At 48.2% G+C, this 21,763-nt stretch overlaps 1 protein-coding gene across 3 annotated transcripts in view; it reads right to left on the bottom strand.

Annotated features, from left to right (window-relative positions):
- bcar3 (BCAR3 adaptor protein, NSP family member) overlaps positions 1 to 21,763 on the bottom strand; it is a 161,579-nt gene that overhangs the window by 23,048 nt on the left and 116,768 nt on the right. For 2 of the 3 annotated variants that reach the window (XM_033028924.1, XM_033028923.1), the window contains 2 exons: positions 7,045 to 7,173; positions 1,700 to 2,157 (listed from right to left, as the gene is read on the bottom strand). In XM_033028924.1, the coding sequence (XP_032884815.1) occupies positions 1,700 to 2,157; positions 7,045 to 7,173 (587 nt within the window). Of the gene's footprint in view, positions 1 to 1,699; positions 2,158 to 7,044; positions 7,174 to 21,382; positions 21,538 to 21,763 lie in introns of those variants that run through there. The other variant, XM_033028925.1, reaches the window with a different exon arrangement.

Below are 21,763 nucleotides of genomic sequence, written 5' to 3'. Positions count from 1 at the left end.
ACCGGCATTCCAGAGAAAACCATCCAAGTTCATAAGGTCTAGTAGCAAAATTAGGCCATTCGGCCCATCAAGTCTCCTCCGCCATTCACTCGTGGCTCATCTATCTTTCCCTCTCAACCCCAGTCTCCTGCCTTCTCCCCATAACCCTCGACACTTACTAATCAAGAACCTGTCAATCTCCGCCTTAAAAATATCCATTGACTTGGCCTCCACAGCCGTGTGCAGCGATGAATTCTACAGATTCACCACCCTGCAGAAAAGCACCACAGGATTACAGATTAAATCGGACTGAAGAAGGGCCCCAACCCGAATCGATGTTCTCCGGGGATGCTGCACGCTATCCAGGCCTTTCACTATTCTGTCATTTTATTCAACCACTCGCTCCCTTATACTTCCTAATCCAATAGTCAGCATTCTGATAAAACTCTTCTCCACCCTCTCCCAATCCTCAACATCCTCCCCGGAATGGGGCAACCACAACTACACACAATTTTCCAAACGTTCATAACTTGAGCTTTAATGACATGTGCAGAAAGGATTACAGTCATAGAGTCTTACAGCATGGAAACAGGCCCTTGCCCTAACCTGCCTGCGTTTGGCCCATACCCCTCCAAACCTGCCCTATCTGTCCAAATATTTCTCAAATGTTGCAATAGTCCCTGCCACAACTACCTCCTCCGGCAGCTCGTTCCATACACCTACCACCCTTTGCGTGAAAAAGTTACCATTCAGGTTCCCATTGCATCTTTAGCCCCTCACCTTCAACCTATGTCCTCTAGTCCTTGATTCCCGTAATCTGGGCAAGGGACTCTGTGTGCGTCGACCAGATCTATTCCTCTCATGATCGAGTCCCAGCCTGCTCAACCTCTGCCTCTAGTCCTGGCAACATCCTTGTACATTTTTAAGAAGGAACTGCAGATGCTGGAAAATCAAAGGTAGACAAGAATGCTGGAGAAACTCAGCGGGTGAGGCAGCATCTTTGGAGCGAAGGAAATAGGCACCGTTTTGAGTCAAAACCCTTCTTCAGACTGATGTGATGGTGGTGGGGGGGAGGGGGGGGGGGGGGGGGGGGGTGGTGGAGCCAGTGGGCTAAGGGAGAGCTGAGAAGGGGAGGAGAAAGTAGGGACTACTTTCTTGTAAATCTTCTCAGTCTGAAGAAGTGTCTCGACCTGAAAGATCACCCATTCCTTTTCTCCAGGGAATCTGTCTGACCCGCTGAGTTACTCCTGCTTTTTGGGTCCATCTTTGGTTTAAATCAGCATCTGCAGTTCCTTCCTACACATTCTCTGCGCCCTTTCGAGCGTGCCAACATCTTTCCTATAACATGGCTCCCAGAACTGAACACAACACGGGGCAGCACGGTGGCGCAGCGGTAGAGTTGCTGCCTTACAGCGCTTGCAGCGACGGAAACCCGGGTTCAAGCCCGACTACGGGTGCTGTCTGTATGGAGTTTGTACGTTCTCCCCGTGGGTTTTCTCTGAGATCTTCGGTTTCCTCCCACACTCTAAAGACGTACAGGTTTGTAGGTAAATTGGCTTGGTAAATATTAAAAACAATTGTCCCTAGTGGGTGTAGGATAGTGTTAATGTGCGGGAATCGCTGGTCGGCACGGACCCGGTGGGCCGAAGGGCCTGTTTCCGCACTGCATCTCTAAAGTAAACAATACTCTCAGTATTAGATTCCCTTCTGGCAACCTCACCTCAACAGGTTTCCAGGTGAGAGGGAGCGATCGTTACTCGAGCCATTGGGCAGAGTCCAGCTCAGCCTCTTGGCTGTGTCCGTCTTGCCGACCGGCGCCTGGTAGATCTGCTCCTTGACCGGCGTGGCTGCGGGCACGGTCGTGCCGTACGTCTCCTCCACCCACCTCAGCGGGAGTGTCCGGTTTATGGGCTGGAAGATGATGGCGCCCACCTGCTCGTAGATGGGCCTGCGATTGCCCACGTAACACCTGACCAGCGCGGGGACACTGTCAAAGCTCTCCCGCTCAAACTGGTACTGCAGGCGGGAGTAGCCCTCGCTCAGGCGCACCACCACACGGCTGATCTTGAAGTGGTGAGGGGTGTTTCTCCACTGGCAGGTCAAGACGTGGTTTCCGGGGCTGGAGAGGGAGTCGCGGACAAGGAAGTCTCCGTCTCGCTGAATTAGAGACTCGGCCACCTGGAAAATATAAACACAAAGGGTTTCTCAAGAACGGACGCGGTCGTTGATTCATGGCAACGTAGTTCAAAACCACATCCTCCTCCATCTACCCAATCTATTCCTCTCATCATCATGTAAACATCTATAAGATCATCCCACGTTCTCCTGCGCTCCAAGGCATAGAGTCCTAGCCTGCTCAACCTCTCTCCATAGCTCAGGCCCTGGAGTCCTGCCAACATCCAAGATGATGTATTGACAAGAGAGAGTTAGATATAGGTCTTGGAACTAACAGAATCAGGGGATATGGGGAAAATGCCAGAATCAATGGATATGGGGAAACAGCAGGAACAGGGTACCGATTCAGGATGAGCAGCCGTGATCATATTGAATGGCGGTGCTGGCTCGAAGGGCCAAATGGGTCTACTCCTGCACCTGCGTTCTACGTTTCTATCTCAACAGCTACCAGCATGTATTCTTACTATTGGGGAAGTCCAGGACAAGGGGTCACAGCTTAAGGATAAGGGGGAAATCCTTTAAAACCGAGATGAGAAAAACTTTTTTCACACAGAGAGGCCAGTTCATTGGCTATATTTAAGAGGGAGTTAGATGTGGCCCTTGTGGCTAAGGGGATCAGAGGGTATGGAGAGAAAGCAGGTACGGGATACTGAGTTGGATGATCAGCCATGATCATATTGAATGGCGGTGCAGGCTCGAAGGGCCGAATGGCCTACTCCTGCACCTAATTTCTATGTTTCTATGTTTCTATTCGGTAAGTTTCAATGAGGTCCCCCCTCATCTTTTCCTCATAACTCTTGATGCTCAAGAATCTCCTGATTAGTGGGTGTCAAGGGTTATGGGGAGAAGATGAGTGGTTTCATTGAAACTTACCGAATAGTGAAAGGCTTGGATAGAGTGGATGTGGAGAGGATATTCCCACCAGTGGGAGAGTCTAGGACCAGAAGCTTCAGCCTCAGAATAAAAGCACGTACCTTCAGAAAGGAAATGAGGAGGAACTGCTTTAGTCAGAGGGTGGTGAATCTGTGGGACTCGTTGCCACTGAAGGCTGTGGAGGCCAAGTCAATAGATATTTTTAAGGTGGAGATTGACAGATTCTTGATTAGTAAGGATGTCAAGGGTTATGGGGAGAAAGCAGGCGAATGGGGTTTGGAGGGAGAGATAGATCTGCCATGATCGAATGGCGGAGTAGACTTGATGGGCCGAATGGCCTAATCCTAGCTCCAATAACTTAGGAACATATGTAGGTTTTCAAGAATCTGGTCGCTAATTCAATTTTTTCAACTTTTTCTTAGTTTAGTTTAGAATACCGTGCAGAAAAAGATTAACCTATAAACATGCACGTCTTTGTAATGTGCAAGGAAACTGGAGCATCCGGAGAAAACCCACACGGTCACTGGGAGAATGTACAAACTCCGTACAGACAGCACCCATAGTTAGGATCGAACCTAGGCCTCTGGTTTTGTAGAGTTTGTAAGGCAGAAACTCTACTGCTGCGTCACTGTGCTGCCTCTACAGCACCAACAGTCGTAAACAATGTCACATAGATCACTAGGCATGCAGTCCCTACCTATTCTACCATTTATTTTGATTGAGGTTCACTGATCCACTGAAGATCCTTGGCTTCATGTTCTTTGAGATTCTTACTGAACAAATGTTTATCAGCCTGGAAATCTTCAACTGGCCCATGACAGCCTTTGAAGTGGGTGGATTCAATAGACAACAGACAATAGGTGCAGGAGTAGGCCATTCGGCCCTTCGAGCCAGCACCGCCATTCAATGTCATCAAGGCTGATCATCCCCAATCAGTACCCCGTTCCTGCTTTCTCCCCATATCCCCTGACTCCGCTATCTTTAAGAGCCCTATCTAGCTCTCTCTTGAAAGTATCCAGAGAACCGACCTCCACTGAGGCAGAGAATTCCACAGACTCACAACTCTCTGTGAGTAGAAGTGTTTCCTCATCTCCGTTCTAAATGGCTTACCCCTTATTCTTAAACTGTGGCCCCTGGTTCTGGACTCCCCCAACATCGGGAACATGTTTCCTGCCTCTAGCGTGAAACCCTTAACAATCTTATATGTTTCAATAAGATCCCTTCTCAACCTGGAAATAGACCCTTCAGCCCACTGAGTCCACATCAATCATTGGTCACCCATTCACACTAGTTCAATGTCACCTTACTTTCTCAGCCATTCCCAACACAATAGGTGCAAGTGCAAGCTACAGAGGCCAATTAACTCACAAACCCGCTCGTCTAAAGGGGTGTGGGAGGAAACCGGAGCAGCCGGGGGGAAAACCCACACGGTGACAAGGAGAACGTGCAAACTCCACACAGACATCGGCCGGGGTCAGGATCACACCTGGTCTCTGGCGCTGTGAGGGAGCAGCTCTACCACTATGTCGCTGGTTGAGCCACTCGATGCAAATTAATGTAGAATTAGTGTAAATGGGTGTTTGATGGATTCAGTGGGCTGAAGGATACATTTCTGTACAGTTTCTTTCTGCAACACTATCAATTGTGTCTCAGTGGTAATATTGACCGGAGCGTTATCTCATCGACTGTTTGTTAATGTCCCTGCCTGTGTACGGACGTCAATGGTTACAGTGTCAGCTGCGATTAGGAAAGGCTTCACTTTGCTGTTGCCTAATTTGCTCCACTAACAAAGACCAATTCACATTTCAAGATCACCTCTGCGCCTTCTGGATGATATCAATGTTGGCACATAACGAATAAAAAATAATTTAGGTTTCGCTTGATCATCGCTAAACTAGTGCAGGCTTTGCACTATTGGGGGCTCGAGGACAATTATCTCATCAATCGTATTGAAGTATGGTTCGACAAGGTCTACACCAAAGATCCAAGGTAGACCACTCCTGCTAAATGCAATGGGCTGACGTGTAGTACGCAACGGAGCGGAACGTGGGCCTTTTTTACATCCATTTCCGTAACCCGACCCGACCCGACCCGACCCGACCCTACCCGACTCGCAGTGTAATCAACGTTGCGGGGGAACAGTTTGTGACAATAAATTAAAATTCCGAAAATGAGGAGAAGATTTTTACCAAATAACTTTTATTTTCACGAGGATGTTTCCGTAACCGGCTTCCGTCTCCGCACTAGTGATCTTTGCTCCGCTACGGGATCTTTGGTGCGGAGACGGAAGCCGGTTACGGAAATGGGGCCGAAAATTACCCATAAATCTGCCCATGACCGTACTACGTCTTTTTGGTCGAGTGGTCTACCTTGCTCGCTGTAGGATCGTTGGTCTACACTGGCTCAGAGCCGTGACAATGTTGGAAGTGTCGTATAACAGGCACTTTTACCTCACAGAACACTGAATGGTACATGGATGGGTAGGACAGGTTTGGAGGGATATGGACCAAATGGATATGGGCAGGTGGGAATAGTGTAGTTGGGACATGTTGGCCGGTGTGGGCAAGTTGGGCCGAAGGGCCTGTTCCCACGCTGCATCACTCTGTGAGTACAGCACAGGAACAGGCCCTTCGGCCCACAATCTGATGCCGTTAAACTAATATCCTCCGCCTGAGCACAATCCATCCCTCTCCATTCCCAGAATTTCCATGTATCTATCCCAAAGCCTCTTAAACACTGTTATCATATCTGCCTCCACCACCACCACCCCTGGCATCCACCACTCAATGTGTAACCAACTTGCCCTGCAAATCTCCCTTAAACTTTGTCCCGCTCATCTTAAAGCTGTGCCCTTTAGTCTGGGGAAGAGGTTCAGAGTGTCTACCCTGCCAATGGCCCTCATAATTTTACAAAGTCCTATCACCACTCCCCTCAGCCTCCAATGCTGCAGCCAAAACAATCCAAGTCTGTGCAAAGAAAACACAAGGTGCTGGAAGAACTCAGCAGGTCTGACAGACAGCAACTCTGGATAACATGGACAGCTGACGTTTCGGGTCGAGTCTCTTCTTCAGACCAACCTCTCCTCATACCTAACACCCTCATATCCCGGAGGCATTCTGGTAAATAATACAGACAATAGACAATAGACAATAGGTGCAGGAGTAGGTCATTTGGCCCTTCGAGCCAGCGCCGCCATTCAATGTGATCATGGCTGATCATCCACAATCAGTACCCCGTTCCTGCCTTCTACCCATATCCCGACTCCGCTATTTTTAAGAGCCCTATCTAGCTCTCTCTTGAAAGCCTCCAGAGAACCTGCCTCCACCGCCCTCCGAGGCAGATAATTCCACAGACTCACCACTCTCTGTGAGAAAAAGTGTTTCCTCGTCTCCGTTCTAAATGGCTTACTCCTTATCCTTAAGCTGTGGCCCCTGGTTCTGGAAGTGTCGTATAACAGGCACTTTTGCACATTTCTTGCACACTCTAGTCCCAGCTACATCCTCATACCTTCTCATCATATAATACCTTCTCACCAGCACCCTGGTAAACCGCTTGTTAGTCATAGAGTGATACAGTGTGGAAACAGGCCCTTCGGCCCAACTTGCCCACCCCGGCCAACAATGCCCCAGCTACACTCATCCCACCCGCCTGCACTTGGTCCATATCCCTCCAAACCTGTCCTATCCATTAACCCGTCTAACTGTTTCTTAAACGTTGGGATAGTCCCTGCCACAACTACCTCCTCTGGCCACTCGATCCATACACCCACCAACCTTTGTGTGAAAAAGTTACCCCTCACATTCCCATTACATCTTTTCCCCTACAACTTGAACCTATGTCCTCTGGTCCTCGATTCCCCTACTCTGGGCAAGAGACTGTGTGCATTTATTCCTCTCATTACTGAGGCAATTCCAGACTTCTTACACCAAGTATTCAAGTGAAAACGAGTCCCGCGGCCCCAACAGAGAGCGAGCTGCACAGTGCAGGGTCGACGAGGAATCGATCCTGGGCTCGTACCTTGCGGGGAATGCGTCCGTGGTACCAGGCATGGCCTCGCAGGTCTTCGCCGTTCAACTTCAGCTCCTCCTCCAGCTCTTTCCTCAGCCTCTCAGGTGTCGAATCCATGATGTACCTGTCCTTGGAGAACTAGGACACAAGAGAGGGGAATCGTCAGAGAGCGGCCGACACACCTGCCGCGCTGCTTGCAGGTGGCAGCTCCGCACTCCGAATCGGCTTTTCTCACCCAGCCCGCAGAAGTTTGCAAAGAGAAACCGACTGGCTACGATCCCAATCCCCCAGCTGCTGCTTTACCCATCCTCTTCAGTCTCAAATCAATAGCTGCGAGAGACTGCGCTAGGTCACACTGTTAATGATTAGCAGTCGGAAGTAACCTGTCTTCAGCTAAGGCAATGCTACCAGATCAGGAACTAACTGCTTCCCCCCCTCCCAGTTCTCTTCTAAGATGGCATCTGTTCCTCTACCACTAATGAGACTATTATTTGCACGTTGATGACTCAATTATAATAGACTCCAAAAAAAAAATAATTAATTTCCACCGCTATACATTTTGGCTGTCACTGTGGGATCTGTCCGCACCTCCTTGGGATTTGCAGAGAATATATTTATCCAGGAGTTAGTCGCTTGGAGATATATTTAATTAAATCCTTTTATCCGTCAAAGATGATTAACTGTAGTGGTCCCCGATCAAGTTTAACTTCACTTCAAACCCAGGAAATTGCCAGTCAAGATTAGGAAGTCACATTTACATTCTGTGTTTTTTTTGGGTGGGGGGGTTATCTGTGTGTGTAAGCGAGCTTATACATGTGCTCGTGTGTACTGTATGCACCGGTCTCTGTAATTAAACACACTGGAGGTTTGTGTACACGCCTCAATCTCCGACTGCCTGTGTTTGTTTACAAGGTCCAGCGTGATGAACAGATTTTCATTTCTGATCCAACTTCCTCTCCGTTACTGACAACGCAATGAGCCGATAATTCATTTATGTTTATTTATTAGCCCCAGAGCATCCTGCCTGTCGGCCCCATCGCTGTGTTTGGTTTCATTGTCTCTCTCTCACACACAACTTTGTATCCCAATAACACACATTATCTGTATCTAGGCCTTCTGATATAATACATGTGCAGCAACAAGAATGAAATAAAAATAACCAGTTTCTAGTCCTCATGTTGCCCTACCCTTACAATGGCAAGAGGGTCATAGTGTCATACAGCACGGAAACAGGCCCTTCGGCCCAGCTTGTCCATGCCAACCCTTCTACGCTGATCCAATTTGCTCATGTTTGAACCATATCCCTCCAAAAGCCTTTTCTAGCCAAATAACTGCCCAAGTATCGTGTAAATGTTAGCTATTGTGCAGGGAGCCTCAACTACCTCCTCTGGCAGCTTGTTCCATACACCCACCACTCTCGGAGTGAAAAGGCTGTACATCAGACTCCCATTTAAATCTTTCCCCTCTCACTTCAATCAGATGCCCTGTGGTTCTTGATTTCCCAACTCTGGGAAAAGACTCTGTTCATTCACCATGTCTGTGTCCCTGACCATTTTATACACCACGATAAGGTCACCACCCAGCGTCCTGCACACCAAGGAACAAAGCCCCTTCCTGCCCGACCCTACAGCTCAGTCCCTGGAGCCCTGGCAACATCCCCATATTGTTTTACTGAGCTCGTTTCTGGTTAATGGCACCTTTCCTACAACAGACTCAACACATTATTCCAAAAACCGCCTCAGCAACATCACACACAGTACAACGGGTACAAGGCATCTACAATCTTTGGTGTGTTCCTGGGTTTGCTTGCTTCATCACAGTGGGCGGCACAGTATTGCAGAGGTAGAGTTGCTGCCTTACAGCACCAGAGACCCAGGTCCGATCCTGACTACGGGTGCTGTCTGTACGGAGTTTGCACGTTCACCCTGTAACCGCGTGGGTTCTCTCTGGTTTTGACTGGTTTGCTCTAGGTTTATTAACTGTACTTAAATTCACTGTCTGCTGTTCCATTCTCTATTATCCACCTCTACCCAGCACTACCTGATGCCTTGCACTATAATGTATAGAGGGATATGGGCTAAACGCAAGCAGGTGGGACTAGTGGAGGAGGGACATGTTGGCCGGTGTGGGCATGTTGGACCAAAGGGCCTGTTTCCACACTGTAAGACTCCGTGACTATAATTTGCACCTTGCAATGAAGCGCTTCAAGGCTTTGCTGAAAGACACGGTTCGTCACTGTCGAAAAGTACTGCATAAACGCCTTCTGTTCTGACAAATGTCAAGCATGTGGGAAATAAGGAGTGTGAAAGTTTGCAACAGCTGAACCGGAGACCCATGTAATGTGTAGACGCAAGCTCGACGATTCTCTGCATTTTGATCAGTACCAGTGCTGTAGTTATGTAGGAACGAGGCTACTTGAACCATGGTGGCTGTCCTGTCCATCTGAAAGGGCTGTGCGTTCTGCACCACTCCAACAGAGATTCGAAACAAGAACTGAAATGGCAGCAATGAACCGTTCTACATTTCCCTCATCAGCATCTGCTTTGATCTGCCCTTTTCACACCTTACGTTCTCTTTGTATCCTTCCATATTTTGGCAGGTTCGATTTTATCATTTAAAAATAAATTGGATAGGTATTGTGGACGGGAAAGGAATGGAGGATTATGGTCTGAGTGCAGGTAGATGGGACTAGGTGAGAGTAAGTGTTCGGCACGGACTAGAAGGGCCGAGATGGTATGTTTCCGTGCTGTAATTGTTATATGGTTATATTTCTAGTTTTTTTCTCCCCAGACCCTCAGTCTGAAGATGGGTCTCGACCCGAAACATCACCATTCCTTCTCTCCAGAGATGCTCCAGCTTTTTGTGTGTCAATCTTTGGCACAGCAGAAAGTAGTGCTTTCTGGAACCAAGTCTTTCCCAAGGCTCGCCTCCATGAAGGTGTCCTTACACTCTGTGGAAACATCATTGCAAAACCAGCGGGGGTGCCTTCCCCACAACACTCTGCAAACGTCCAAGGGACTCCACCACCCTCTCTAGGGCGGCCAAGGGTTGGACAAAACTAAACCATTAACAACACATGACCAGAATAGAGTAAATAGTTCACTGATTTACAGGCACAGCATCTCCTCAATCAGAATTGGAGCTGGAATGCTGACGTCACCCAGACTCATTCCTTCCTCCTCCAATGTAATGAAGTTTAAATAACACGACCAGCCGCTGCTCTATTCTATTCAAAGTATTCACTTTGTCGACGCACTATATGTGGCCACTCTTTGAACACTTGTGTGTGTGAAACAAAGGATCTGACTGTGACGTTCATTCATTGTGGCATTGCTGCCAGATACAAGCTCTGAAACATTTGATTCATCCGAACGTGTTGACGTGAATGCTTCAAGAATCCCCTCCGGGCCCTCAGCTTTTGTATCCAAATTCTCCTTTGCGAGCATCAGTGCTAACGAGGGTCAGGAGGGGACCCGGTGGCGATCGTGGAGGAGGTCGGAATGGCGGTCGATGAAGGAGCCGGCGTCGAGGACGGGGCCCGCGGGATTCGGAGAACACGACGCCGGGAACAAAGGAGGACCCTGAGTGGGGGGACCACCATGGTGGGGGGGGGGAGGACAAGTGTGGACCTGGGGCGGAATATTTTGTAAGTCCGCGTCCTTTATGTGGCGACCATTGCGGGTATGCAAGCAAAGAATTTCACTGCGACTTGTCACATGCGGCAATAAAGTCGTCATTTCAATTCAATTATTCCCTGAGTTCATAGATCCATTCTCTCGTCTCAGATGCCATTTGGATTTGTTCATTAGAACCTATTCTGGTGTTCTTCAATCAATCCCTGGGATGGCGGGACTGTCATATGAGGAAAGATTGAAAAGACTAGGCTTGTATTCACTGGAGTTTAGAAGGATGAGGGTGGATCTTATAGAAACATATAAAATTATAAAAGGACTGGACAAGCTAGATGCAGGAAAAATGTTCCCAATGTTGGGCGAGTCCAGAACCAGGGACCACAGTCTTAGAACAAAGGGGAGGTCATTTAAGAGTGAGGTGAGAAAAAACTTTTTCACCCAGAGAGTTGTGAATCTATGGAATTCCCTGCCACAGAGGGCAATGGAGGCCAAGTCACTGGGTGGATTTAAGAGAGAGTTAGATAGAGCTCTAGGGGCTAGTGGAGTCAAGGGATATGGGGAGAAGGCAGGCACAGGTTATTGATAGGGGACGATCATCCATGATCACAATGAATGGCGGTGCTGGCTCTAAGGGCCGAATGGGCTACTCCTGCCTCTATTGTCTATGTTTCTGTTTCTATGTTTCTAATCAGAGTTGAAACTTTTTCTCCATGTTTAACCGAGCAAACCCCTACAGAACCTCCAAATTCCACTGGACATCCGCCAGCTTCTTTACTCCATCACCCCGAGAGAAAAATGACCCGAGGCCTGGGCAACAGAGTGGCACAGCTGATAGAGCCGCTGCTTCACAGAGACAGTGACTCCGGTTCGATCCTGACCTCAGGTGCCGTCTGGATGAAGTTCTCACTGTTACCAAGCAGGTTTTGTCCGGGTGCTCTGCTCTGCCCTTCTCCCACATCCCACACCCAGTGGCCAAGACCAACATAGGTGGACCGGCTCCATGTTTGCTTCCAGCTGGATGCTGGTGCTTCATGTACAGGACCAGCTTGTTGTTCACAGCCCAATAATAGGCATTGTGGGATGGCCACAGATTATATTTATTGGGAAGATCAGACACAAAATGCTGGAGTAACACAGCCGGACAGTCGGCATCTCTTGAGAAGGAATGGGTGACTTTTTGGGTCGAGACCCTGCTTCAGGACCTATCTCGATCCGAAACGTCACCCATTCGTTCTCTCCAGAGATGCTGCCTGTCCCGCTGAGTTACTCCAGCTTTGTGTGTCTATCTTCAGTGTAAACCAGCATCAAAAGTTCCTTCCTACACATTATATTTATTGGGGGTCAGCTGCTTCATGAGAAAATGCAAGCTTAAGTGCTTTTAATCCTGGGAAATCCTTGAGTGCTTCATCCAGTCTATCTGCCTCATTTTGATACACCTCAACAAGATCATCCCTCAACATCCTGCGCTCCAAGGAATAAGGTTCGAGCCGCACCCAACCTCTCCCTATGGGTCAGTCCCTGGAGTCCTGGCAACATCCTCGTAATTCTCTACATATTTCTATAGAGGGCGTCACATCCAAACCGATCGTTTCCTGGCCTGGATCTGCAAGCTCTGAGTGGGGGAGTGCAACTCTTCATCTTTATTTAACAGAGAAGGTCATTTTGTAGCTGGACGATAGTGCAAACAAAAATACACAATATTAGCTCTGCTACCAGTAAAATACATCTGATTAGATGGAAATTGGACACCCTAGCTGATTAAAACTGGTGGGGCAAAGTCAGACTTATTCCTATGGCCCTTTTAAGCCAAGTTTTCATTATTTTAGGATGTATTCCACAAAATTTAATATGTGTCAGCTGAAGCCAAGTGCTGTTTAGTTACATAACAACGTTTTACTTGCTCATTTTCAGGCTGTCAGTATCATCAGCAAACAATAGCATTTATTTCTTGAACTGCAGATATCATTCAGAGATCCACCCACAATTTCACGGGCGGGAACTCTCTAAATTTGGTGGATTAAATCCAACAGCCATGGAAGAAGACGGCAGAGGTACAACCGAGAGAATCTTAGTAACACTGGAATTTTTAGCGTGCAGGTTTAAAACGCCAAGAGTCAAGAGTGTTTTATTGTTATATGTCCCAGATAGAACAATGAAATTCTTACAATGAAATGCAGGCAGTTTTTACCACAACCCCATCGAATTGGAACAAATTATGTTAAACGATTACTTTGATTGTCAGTGTCTCAATATTTGAGACTCAACAGAACTCAATATATTCCGCCCCAGGTCCAACTCAACTCAACTCAATATATGTATCAATAGAAGGTAGTTGAGGCCAGTTCATTGGCTATATTTAAGAGGGAGTTAGATGTGGCCCTTGTGGCTAAAGGGATCAGGGGGTATGGAGAGAAGGCAGGTATAGGATACTGAGTTGGATGATCAGCCATGATCATATTGAATGGCGGTGCAGGCTCGAAGGGCCGAATGGCCTACTCCTGCACCTATTTTCTATGTTTCTATGTTTCTATTTGGAGCTGTCGCCTTTATGAAGTGAAGGTTAGTTTTGAGTGAGGGAATAACATCAGGAGGAATGTGTAAGAAGGAACTGCAGATGCTGGTTTAAACCGAAGATAGACACTAACAGCTGGAGTAGCTCAGCGGGACAGTCAGCACCTCTGGAGAGAATGAATGGGTGACGTTTCGGGTCGAGACCCTTCCGAGTCTGAAGGGTCGCAACCGGAAACATCGCCCATTCCTTCTACTCCAGGGATGCCCGCCTGCCCCGCTGAGTTACCCCAGTTGTTTGTGTCTCTCTTCAGCATCAGGAAGAAACCTGAGCAGTATTCTCTCCTTATTTAAACCCTGGCGAGCACCTGCTCCGTGCTCGGTGTACACCAGGCAAAGACAGGACAGGCTTTGAATGAAACGTTTCAAACTCAGCATCAAAGAGCAGAAACGAACAACAACATGCCCAGTGTTAGGACTGATGTACTCTCACTGTGATTAAGGAAATTTACTGCCTAAACAATCTCTCCTGGTTCAATAATCCATGTCATTTGACACCATTTGCTGCTCTAATTAAAGAGTTCCTACACATCAAAGACCCCTACGCTGTGATAAGCGGATGTGTGGGACACATGCCCAGAGCCCACACTGTTTAAAGGAAGCCCCATTGTTCACTGTAGGCAGCTTGTGATTTAGACGCTGCTGCATGCAGTGGGCCAGGAGGTGGTCTGTTACAACAGGGAACCCAGGTCCATATTAGTGGTTTTTCCACAATCTGCACAGTTTAATCTCTCTTTATCCCCTTGCCCATCACACTGATTCTAGTTGTAGCCCATTTCCCAATTCACATCAACTGCGACTTATGGCAAAAATAATTCAGGGAAATATTAACCAGGAATTTAATAACCTAATTTGCAACATGTTACTTAGTTCATAAGTTCTCGGAGTAGAATTAGGCCATTCGGCCCATCAAATCTACTCCGCCATACAATCATGGCTCTCCCTCCTAACCGCATTCTCCTGCCTTCTCCTCCCAACCCCTGACACCCGTACAAATCATGAGTCTGTCAAACTCTGCCTTAAAATTTACAATTGACGGCCTCCACGGCCTTCTGGGGCAATGAAATCCACAGATTCACCACCCTCTGACAACAGAAATTCCTCCTCCTCTCCTTTCTAATGGAACATCCTTTTATTCTGAGGCTGTGCCCTCTGGTCCTAGACTCTCCACATCCACTCTATCCAGGCCTTTCATTGGAGGACTTGCATGCAAATCCTGCATTAATGCAGTTTCCAACGTATTAAGCCATCAGAAACATGTCCTGGGTGTTACTGTGTATAAATCCTCTATGTACGGCTGATGCTTTCCTAGCATGAGTTGTGCAGCTAATGGTGCTGTCATGCATGCACGCATGCAGCTGCGATTATCGAACAAAATCAAAATGTACCACGGTGCAACCTACCACCTTCACTGGACACAAAGGGACAAGTCCAAAGAGTAGGGCAACAAACAGAGGCAACGGTAGAGTTGCTGCCTTACAGCGCCAGAGACCCGGGTTTGATCCTGACTACGGGTGCTGTCTGTATACGTTCTCCGTGTGACCGCGTGGGTTTTCTCCGGGTGCTCTGGTTTCCTCCCACACTCCAAAGACGTACAGGCTTGTAGGTTAATGGGCTTCGGTAAAATTGTAAATTGTCCCTAGTATGTGTAGGATAGTGTTAGTGTACGGGGATCGCTGCTCGGCGTGAACTCGGTGGGCCGAAGGGCCTGTTTCAGCGCTGTATCTCTAAACAAACTAAAGGGTACCCAAAGTGACAATGACATTTATCTCAGCATCGATTGCATTAATTTGTCAGCCATGATCAGCCATGATCACAGTGAATGGCGGTGCTGACTCGAAGGGCCGAATGGCCTACTCCTCCTCCTATTGTCTATTGTTTTTTGTCTATTGTCATTGCTTGGTTTGTGTGCCCAAACTGCTCAGTGAGATCACGCGATGAATGTAACATTTCCATTGTACACACCTCAGCGCAAGAAGCCGCCAGTTTGACCAGCTGTTACTACCTAGAGGGGCAAAGCCACTCACAGTAGGAAGACGACCAGAACAAGGGCCACACACTGGAGATTGCTGACTGCTCCCCCATTCCCTGCTTCCCCCCCACACCACCCTCACCTCCATGTTAGCCTCTTCTACAACAAGGATGACCAAAGGCAGGGCTCTGTAAGAACCCTCTGTGGCACCATCGTGGCAATGATATGACATGGAGCAGCGGTAGAGTTGCTGCCTTACAGCGCCAGAGAACCGGGTTCCATCCTGACTTATCGCAGTCGCTGGCAGTATCATCAAAGACCCACACCATCCTGGCCACACACTCATCTCCCTGCTACCTTCAGGTAGAAGGTACAGGAGCCTGAAGACTGCAACAACCAGGTTCAGGAATAGCTACTTCCCCACAGCCATCAGGTTATTAAACCTGGCACGGACAAAACTCTGATTATTAATAACCATTATCTGTTATTTGCACTTTATCAGTTTATTTATTCATGTGTGTATATATTTATATTATGGTATATGGACACACTGATCTGTTTTGTAGTAAATGCCTACTATGTTCTGTGTGCTGAAGCAAAGCAAGGATTTCATTGTCCTATCAGGGACACATGACAATAAACTCACTTGAACTTGACTACGGGTGCTGTCTGTACGGAGTTTGTAATTTCTACCCGTGACCTGCGTGGGTTTTCTCCGGCAGCTCCGGTTTCCTCCCACACTCCAAAGACGTACAGGTTTGCAGGCTAATTGGCTTTGGTGAAATTGTAAATTACCCCTAGTGTGTGTAGGATAGTGTTTGTGTGCAGTGATCACTGGCCGGCGCGGACTCAGTGGGCTGAAGGACCTGTTTCCCCGCTGTATCTCTAAACTAAACTAAAGGCATCCAAGATGATGTTAGCTTGTAGTAAACATGTGTTATGAGGCAGACAACTGCAGGCAGAGGAATATAGTAGCATCAGCAATTTGTGTGGGACTCCTGTATTTTCTGGAATCCGACACAATGTGCTAATGCTACACGATTCCCCATTCAACACAAATAACCAAGGATGAATATCCATTCCCAATGGCCTGACACACATTTTCCACAGTGGATGAAACATTTGTTTCAATGCACGAAGCACATTTAACTGGTTTGTATCGGAATAACAGCGGTATTTTACATTGATTCACTTTAAACTCTTTCCACTGGACTAGATGCTCAAAGGCAGAGCGTCAACCATGACATTAACTGTGGCTGGAATCTGATAGTGTAGCTCCCGGAGTCCATGACCACACCCAGTAAACACCATGGGCGCAACACCTCCAACATCACAGCTTGGTTTAGGAACAACTCTGCCAAAGACCACAAGGAATTGCAGAGAGTTCTGGATGTAGCCTAGTCCATAACTCCAGACTCGACTCCCCATCATCGACTCCATATACACTTCACATTGCCTCAGGTAAGCAGCCAACATAATCAAAAGCCCGATCTTATAGAGGTGTACAAAATCATGAGAGGAATAGATCGGGTAGACGCACAGGGTCTCTTGCCCAGAGTTGGGGAATCGAGAACCAGGAGACACAGGTTTAAGGTGAGAGGGGGAAAGATTTGGTAGGAATCTGAGGGGAAACATTTTCGCACAAAGAGTGGGTGGGCGTCTGGAACGAGTTGCCGGAGGAGGTAGTTGAGGCAGGTGCTATTGCAATGTTTAAGAAACATTTGGACAGGTACATGGATAGGACAGGTTTAGAGGGATATGGGCCAAATGCAGGCGGGTGGGACTAGTGCAGATGAGACATGTTGGTCAGCGTGGGCCAGTTGGATGAAGGGCCTGTTTCCACAGTGTATGACTTGTCCCATCCCAGTCAGTCCTTCCTCTCGCTGCTCCTCAGTACAGGCAGAAGATACGGAAGCTTGAAAGCGCGCACCACCATACTCAGCAATGGCTTCTTCCCCTCTCTGTTATCAGATGCTGAACGGTCCTTCCGTAAGCTAGGGTACTGTCTGAGTCATCTCGACACCATTACAGACATTGGACTTTATCTATGCAACTGATGCTGAGAACTATATTCTGCACTTTGTACCTTCCACTTTGCTCCGCCTATTGTACTTGAGTTTGTCTTGCTTGTATTTGTGTACGGTATTTCTGATCTGGATGGATAGCATGCAACACAAAGCTCTTTGCTGTACCTCGGTACACATGATACTAATAATAAACCTAACCCTAAGCCTCCCCCATCTCCCTCCATACATCCCGAAGAAAATGCATTTACCCAGAAAGTGGCAAGAATTTGGGTACATAAAGTGGGGAGAGGGTAGGGCACGGTAAGATGAATGGAGGGTCTCAAGAGAGGAGGGAGTGGAGGTGTGGGCTGAATGTTGGCTGGCAGGCAGACAGAAGACTTGGACAGGTTGGGTGAGTGGGCAGATGCAAATGCAGCTTAATGTGGATAAATGTGAGGTTATTCACTTTGGTGGCAAAAACAGGAGGGAAGATTATTATCTGAATGGTGTCAAGTTGGGAAAAGAGGAGGAACAACGGGATCTGGGGGTCCTTGTTCATCAGTCAATGAAAGTAAGCATGCAGGTACAGCAGGCAGTGAAGAAAGCAAATGGCATGTTGGCCTTCATAACAAGAGGAGTTGAGTAGAGGAGCAAAGAGGTCCTTCTGCAGTTGTACAGAGCCCTAGTGAGACCATACCTGGAGTATTGTGTGCAGTTTCGGTCCCCTAATTTGTGGAAGCCTAATTTGTGGAAGGACATTCTTGCTATTGAGGGAGTGCAGCGTAGGTTCACGAGGTTAATTCCCGGGATGGCGGGACTGTCATATGTTGAGAGAATGGAGTGACTGGGCTTGTATACACTGGAATTTAGGAGGATGAGAGGACACTTATTGAAACATGTAAGATTATTAATGGATTGGACACGCTAGAGGCAGGAAACATGTTCCCAATGTTGGGGGAGTTCAGAACCAGGGGCCACAGTTTAGGAATAAGGTATAAGTCATTTAGAACGGAGATGAGGAACAACTTTTTCACCCAGAGAGTTGTGAATCTGTGGAATTCTCTGCCTCAGAAGGCAGTGGAGACCAATTCTCTGGATGCTTTCAAGAGAGAGTTAGGTAGAGCTCTTAAAGATAGCGGAGTCAAGGGATATGGGGAGAAGGCAGGAACGGGGTACTGATTGTGGATGATCAGCCATGATCACAGTGAATGTTGGTGCTGGCTCGAAGGGCCGAATGGCCTACTCCTGCACCTATTGTCTATATACAAGTGCAGGTTAGAGCACTAGAGCTTCTACCAGAACCCATGGGTGTAAGTGGCACCCTGGCCAAATTCTTCACTACAGCGGCAGAGACCCTGGTTCAATCCCGACTACGGGTGCTGTCTGTACGGAGTTTGTACTTTCTCCCTGTGACCTGCGTGAGTTTTCTCTGGGCGCTCCGGTTTCCTCCCACACTCCAAAGACGTACAGGTTTGCAGGTCAATTGGCTTCTGTAAAAAAATTGTAAATTGTCCCCAATGTGTAGGATAGTGTTAGTGTACGTGGATCGCTGGTTGGTTTTGCTGTGCCGAAGCCTTGTTTCCACGCTGCATCTCTAAAGTCTAAAGTAAACTTCATAGAAACATCGAAAATAAGTGCAGGAGTAGGCCATTCGGCCCTTCGAGCCTGCACCGCCATTCAATATGATCATGGCTGATCATCCAACTCAGTATCCTGTACCTGCCTTCTCTCCAAACCACCTGATCCCTTTAGCCACAAGGGCCACATCTAACTCTAAAATCTAGCCATTGAACTGGCCTCAACTACCTTCTGTGGCAGAGAATTCCACAGATTCACCACTCTCTGTGTAAAAAATGATTTTCTCATCTCGGTCCTAAAAGACCTCCTTCTTATCCTTAAACTGTGATCCCTTGTTCTGGACTTCCCCAACATCGGGAATAATCTTCCTGCATCTAGCCTGTCCAACCCCCTTGAGAATTTTGTAAGTTTCTATAAGATCCCCCCTCAATCTTCTAAATTCTAGCGAGTCCTTTCCCAAGCATCTGCTCAGGACCCCCAGAACCCAGTCCTCTCCCCGGGATATCAACGCCTTCCAGCTTGTGACTAAAAACGGCCCAATATTTATTTTGATACCATGCGAGTTTTCTTTTTACACAGGGCAGTCCGCTTGCGGTACCATGGGTTATTTCGGTTCATTCCCTCAGCCGGAGGTTTGTTTTTGGTCCAGACCTAATAATAAATACCTGACTCCGTGCAGAGTGGAAAGTTCCCATGACAACCTCTGCGAGTTATTTTAAGCATTGAAACTGCGTGCGAGAGGCAGCCGAGCACTGTTGCCCAGTTCAGCTCAGCCCAGACCGGCACAAGCAACACGTTAGTCACACAGTGATACATCGTGGGCCCAACTTGCCCACACCGGCCAACAATGTCCCAGATACATATCCCCCCAAACTTATCCTATCCCATGTAGACACAAAATGCTGGAGTAACTCAGCGGGCCAGGCGGCATCCCTGGAGAGAAGGACCGGGTGAGGATTACGGGTCGAGACCCTTCTTCAGACTGAGAGTCAGTGCAGAGGGAGACACATAGATGTGGCGAGGGCAAGGTGTGAAAACGACAGATCAAAGGGGACGCTGGACAAGGAAAATGTAGAATGGTTCATTGTTAGCTGAGGGCAAGGCATACAATCAGTAAAATGTAACCAGGACAGCGAGACTGGAACTGGAAATGGGGAGGGAAGGATAGAGAGGGAAAGGAAAGGGTTATTTGAAGTTAGTGGCCAATATTCACACCGCTAGGGTGTAAACTGCCCAAGCGAAATATGAGATATATATGTACACACATACATAGTCTGAAGAAGGGTCTCGACCCGAAACGTCACCCATTCATTCTCTCCAGAGATGATGCTGCCTGTCCCGCTGAGTTACTTCAGCTTTTCGTGTCTGTCTTATGTGTGTGTGTGTGTGTGTGTGTGTGTGTGTGTGTGTGTGTGTGTGTGTGTGTGTGTGTGTGTGTGTGTGTGTGTGTGTGTAGATGTGTGTGTGTGTGTGTGTGTGTGTGTGGGTGAGTGTGTGTATAGGAAAATAGGAAAACATCTATTTTCCTCAATATTTATCATATTGTTTACAGTGTACTATGTTTACATATTGTGTTGTGCTGCAGCCAGTAAGAATGTCATTGTTCTATCTGGGACACATAACAATAAAACATCATTGACTCTCCAGTTTGCGCTGGGCCTCGCTCTGACAGGACAGGGATGGCCAGTGTGGGAATGTAGTTAATCTCAGACTAAACACTGCAAATGAGTGGCGAAATAGAGCGGGGCCGTGCCCACCGCGGGCAGACTGTTTGTGGGGGAGATGTCACGGGGGGCGACTGGGGATTTAAACTTCATTTTAACACAAGGTGGAAAAATAAAACTGCTCCCGGCCGTTCGCAAGCCGCCCGCTGTCTGCACTCGGACTATCCCGGGCAGAGGATGTAGAGTCCTCGCTCCCGCTGGCCTAGGTCCACCCATTCCTCTCTCCACAGATGCTGCCTGTCCCGCTGAGTTACCCCGGGAATGTTGTGTCTATCCTCGGTGTAAACCAGCATCTGCAGTTCCTTCCTCCACAGCACTGCATTTCGCATACAACCACAACGTGCTGGAGGAACTCAGGGGGTCAGGCAGCCTCCGTGGAAGGAAATGGACAGGCGACGTTTTGTATCGCTATAGTAAACTGCTACCAAAAATACTAAACTTGATCTACCCTCGACCCTCGACCCTCTCACCCCCTTCCCCATCTCTCCGTCTCCACCCTTTCACATCCTGAACAGCTGGCCAGCAGGGATTCGGTGGGCCGAAGGGCCTGTTTCCACGCCGAATCTCCAAACAAAACCAAACTAAGCCAAATTGGTTATCTGGATTCATCGGGTATTTTTAAAGCGGAGAATGAAGGTTCTTGGTTAGTGCCGGTGTCAGGGGTTGAGAATGGCGTTGGGAGGGAGAGATAGACCAGACGTCCGGGGATGCTGCCTGTCCCGCTGAGTTACTCCAGCATTGTGTGGCTATCTACGGTGTAAACCAACATCTTGCCGTTCCTTCTTACACACATAAGCACGTTATCCCCTCCCCTCACTCTTCCCCCACTCTCTCTCACTGCGAAGGAATGCCAAGGGCTGTACGTACCTTGATTCCGATGTAGGAATTCCGATAGAAACAGCACAGGGCTGTTGAGAGAGCTCGTAAAAAGCTGCATCGCTCCGTCATGTTGGCGGAGAGCGGCGCTCCGTCAATGTTGACAAGCGGGCGAGAGACTAACAGTGTGTGACAGCTAGCGGCGAGCCCATCACAGGCACCCCCTCCCCGACCCTCCCCTCCCCTCCCCGCCCCGCTCCTGCCTCTAGTCCCGGACCCCTCCTGGTCCACGAGTCGCCTTGGGAGCGCCTTCTGACGAGGAACACAGCGAGACTGTCTCTGACAACTAACTGCCCCTTAGCAGCCCATGTATGGGCAACGGGCGGGCGCCGCGCATTACTCCCGAGAGAACGCCACTCAAGGCTCTCCCTC

Source organism: Amblyraja radiata, chromosome 10, assembly GCF_010909765.2.
Source record: "Amblyraja radiata isolate CabotCenter1 chromosome 10, sAmbRad1.1.pri, whole genome shotgun sequence".
NCBI classification, from domain to species: Eukaryota; Metazoa; Chordata; class Chondrichthyes; order Rajiformes; family Rajidae; genus Amblyraja; species Amblyraja radiata.
Note: the sequence above shows the minus strand (reverse complement) of the source record. Positions and strands in the feature narration are given on the sequence as shown.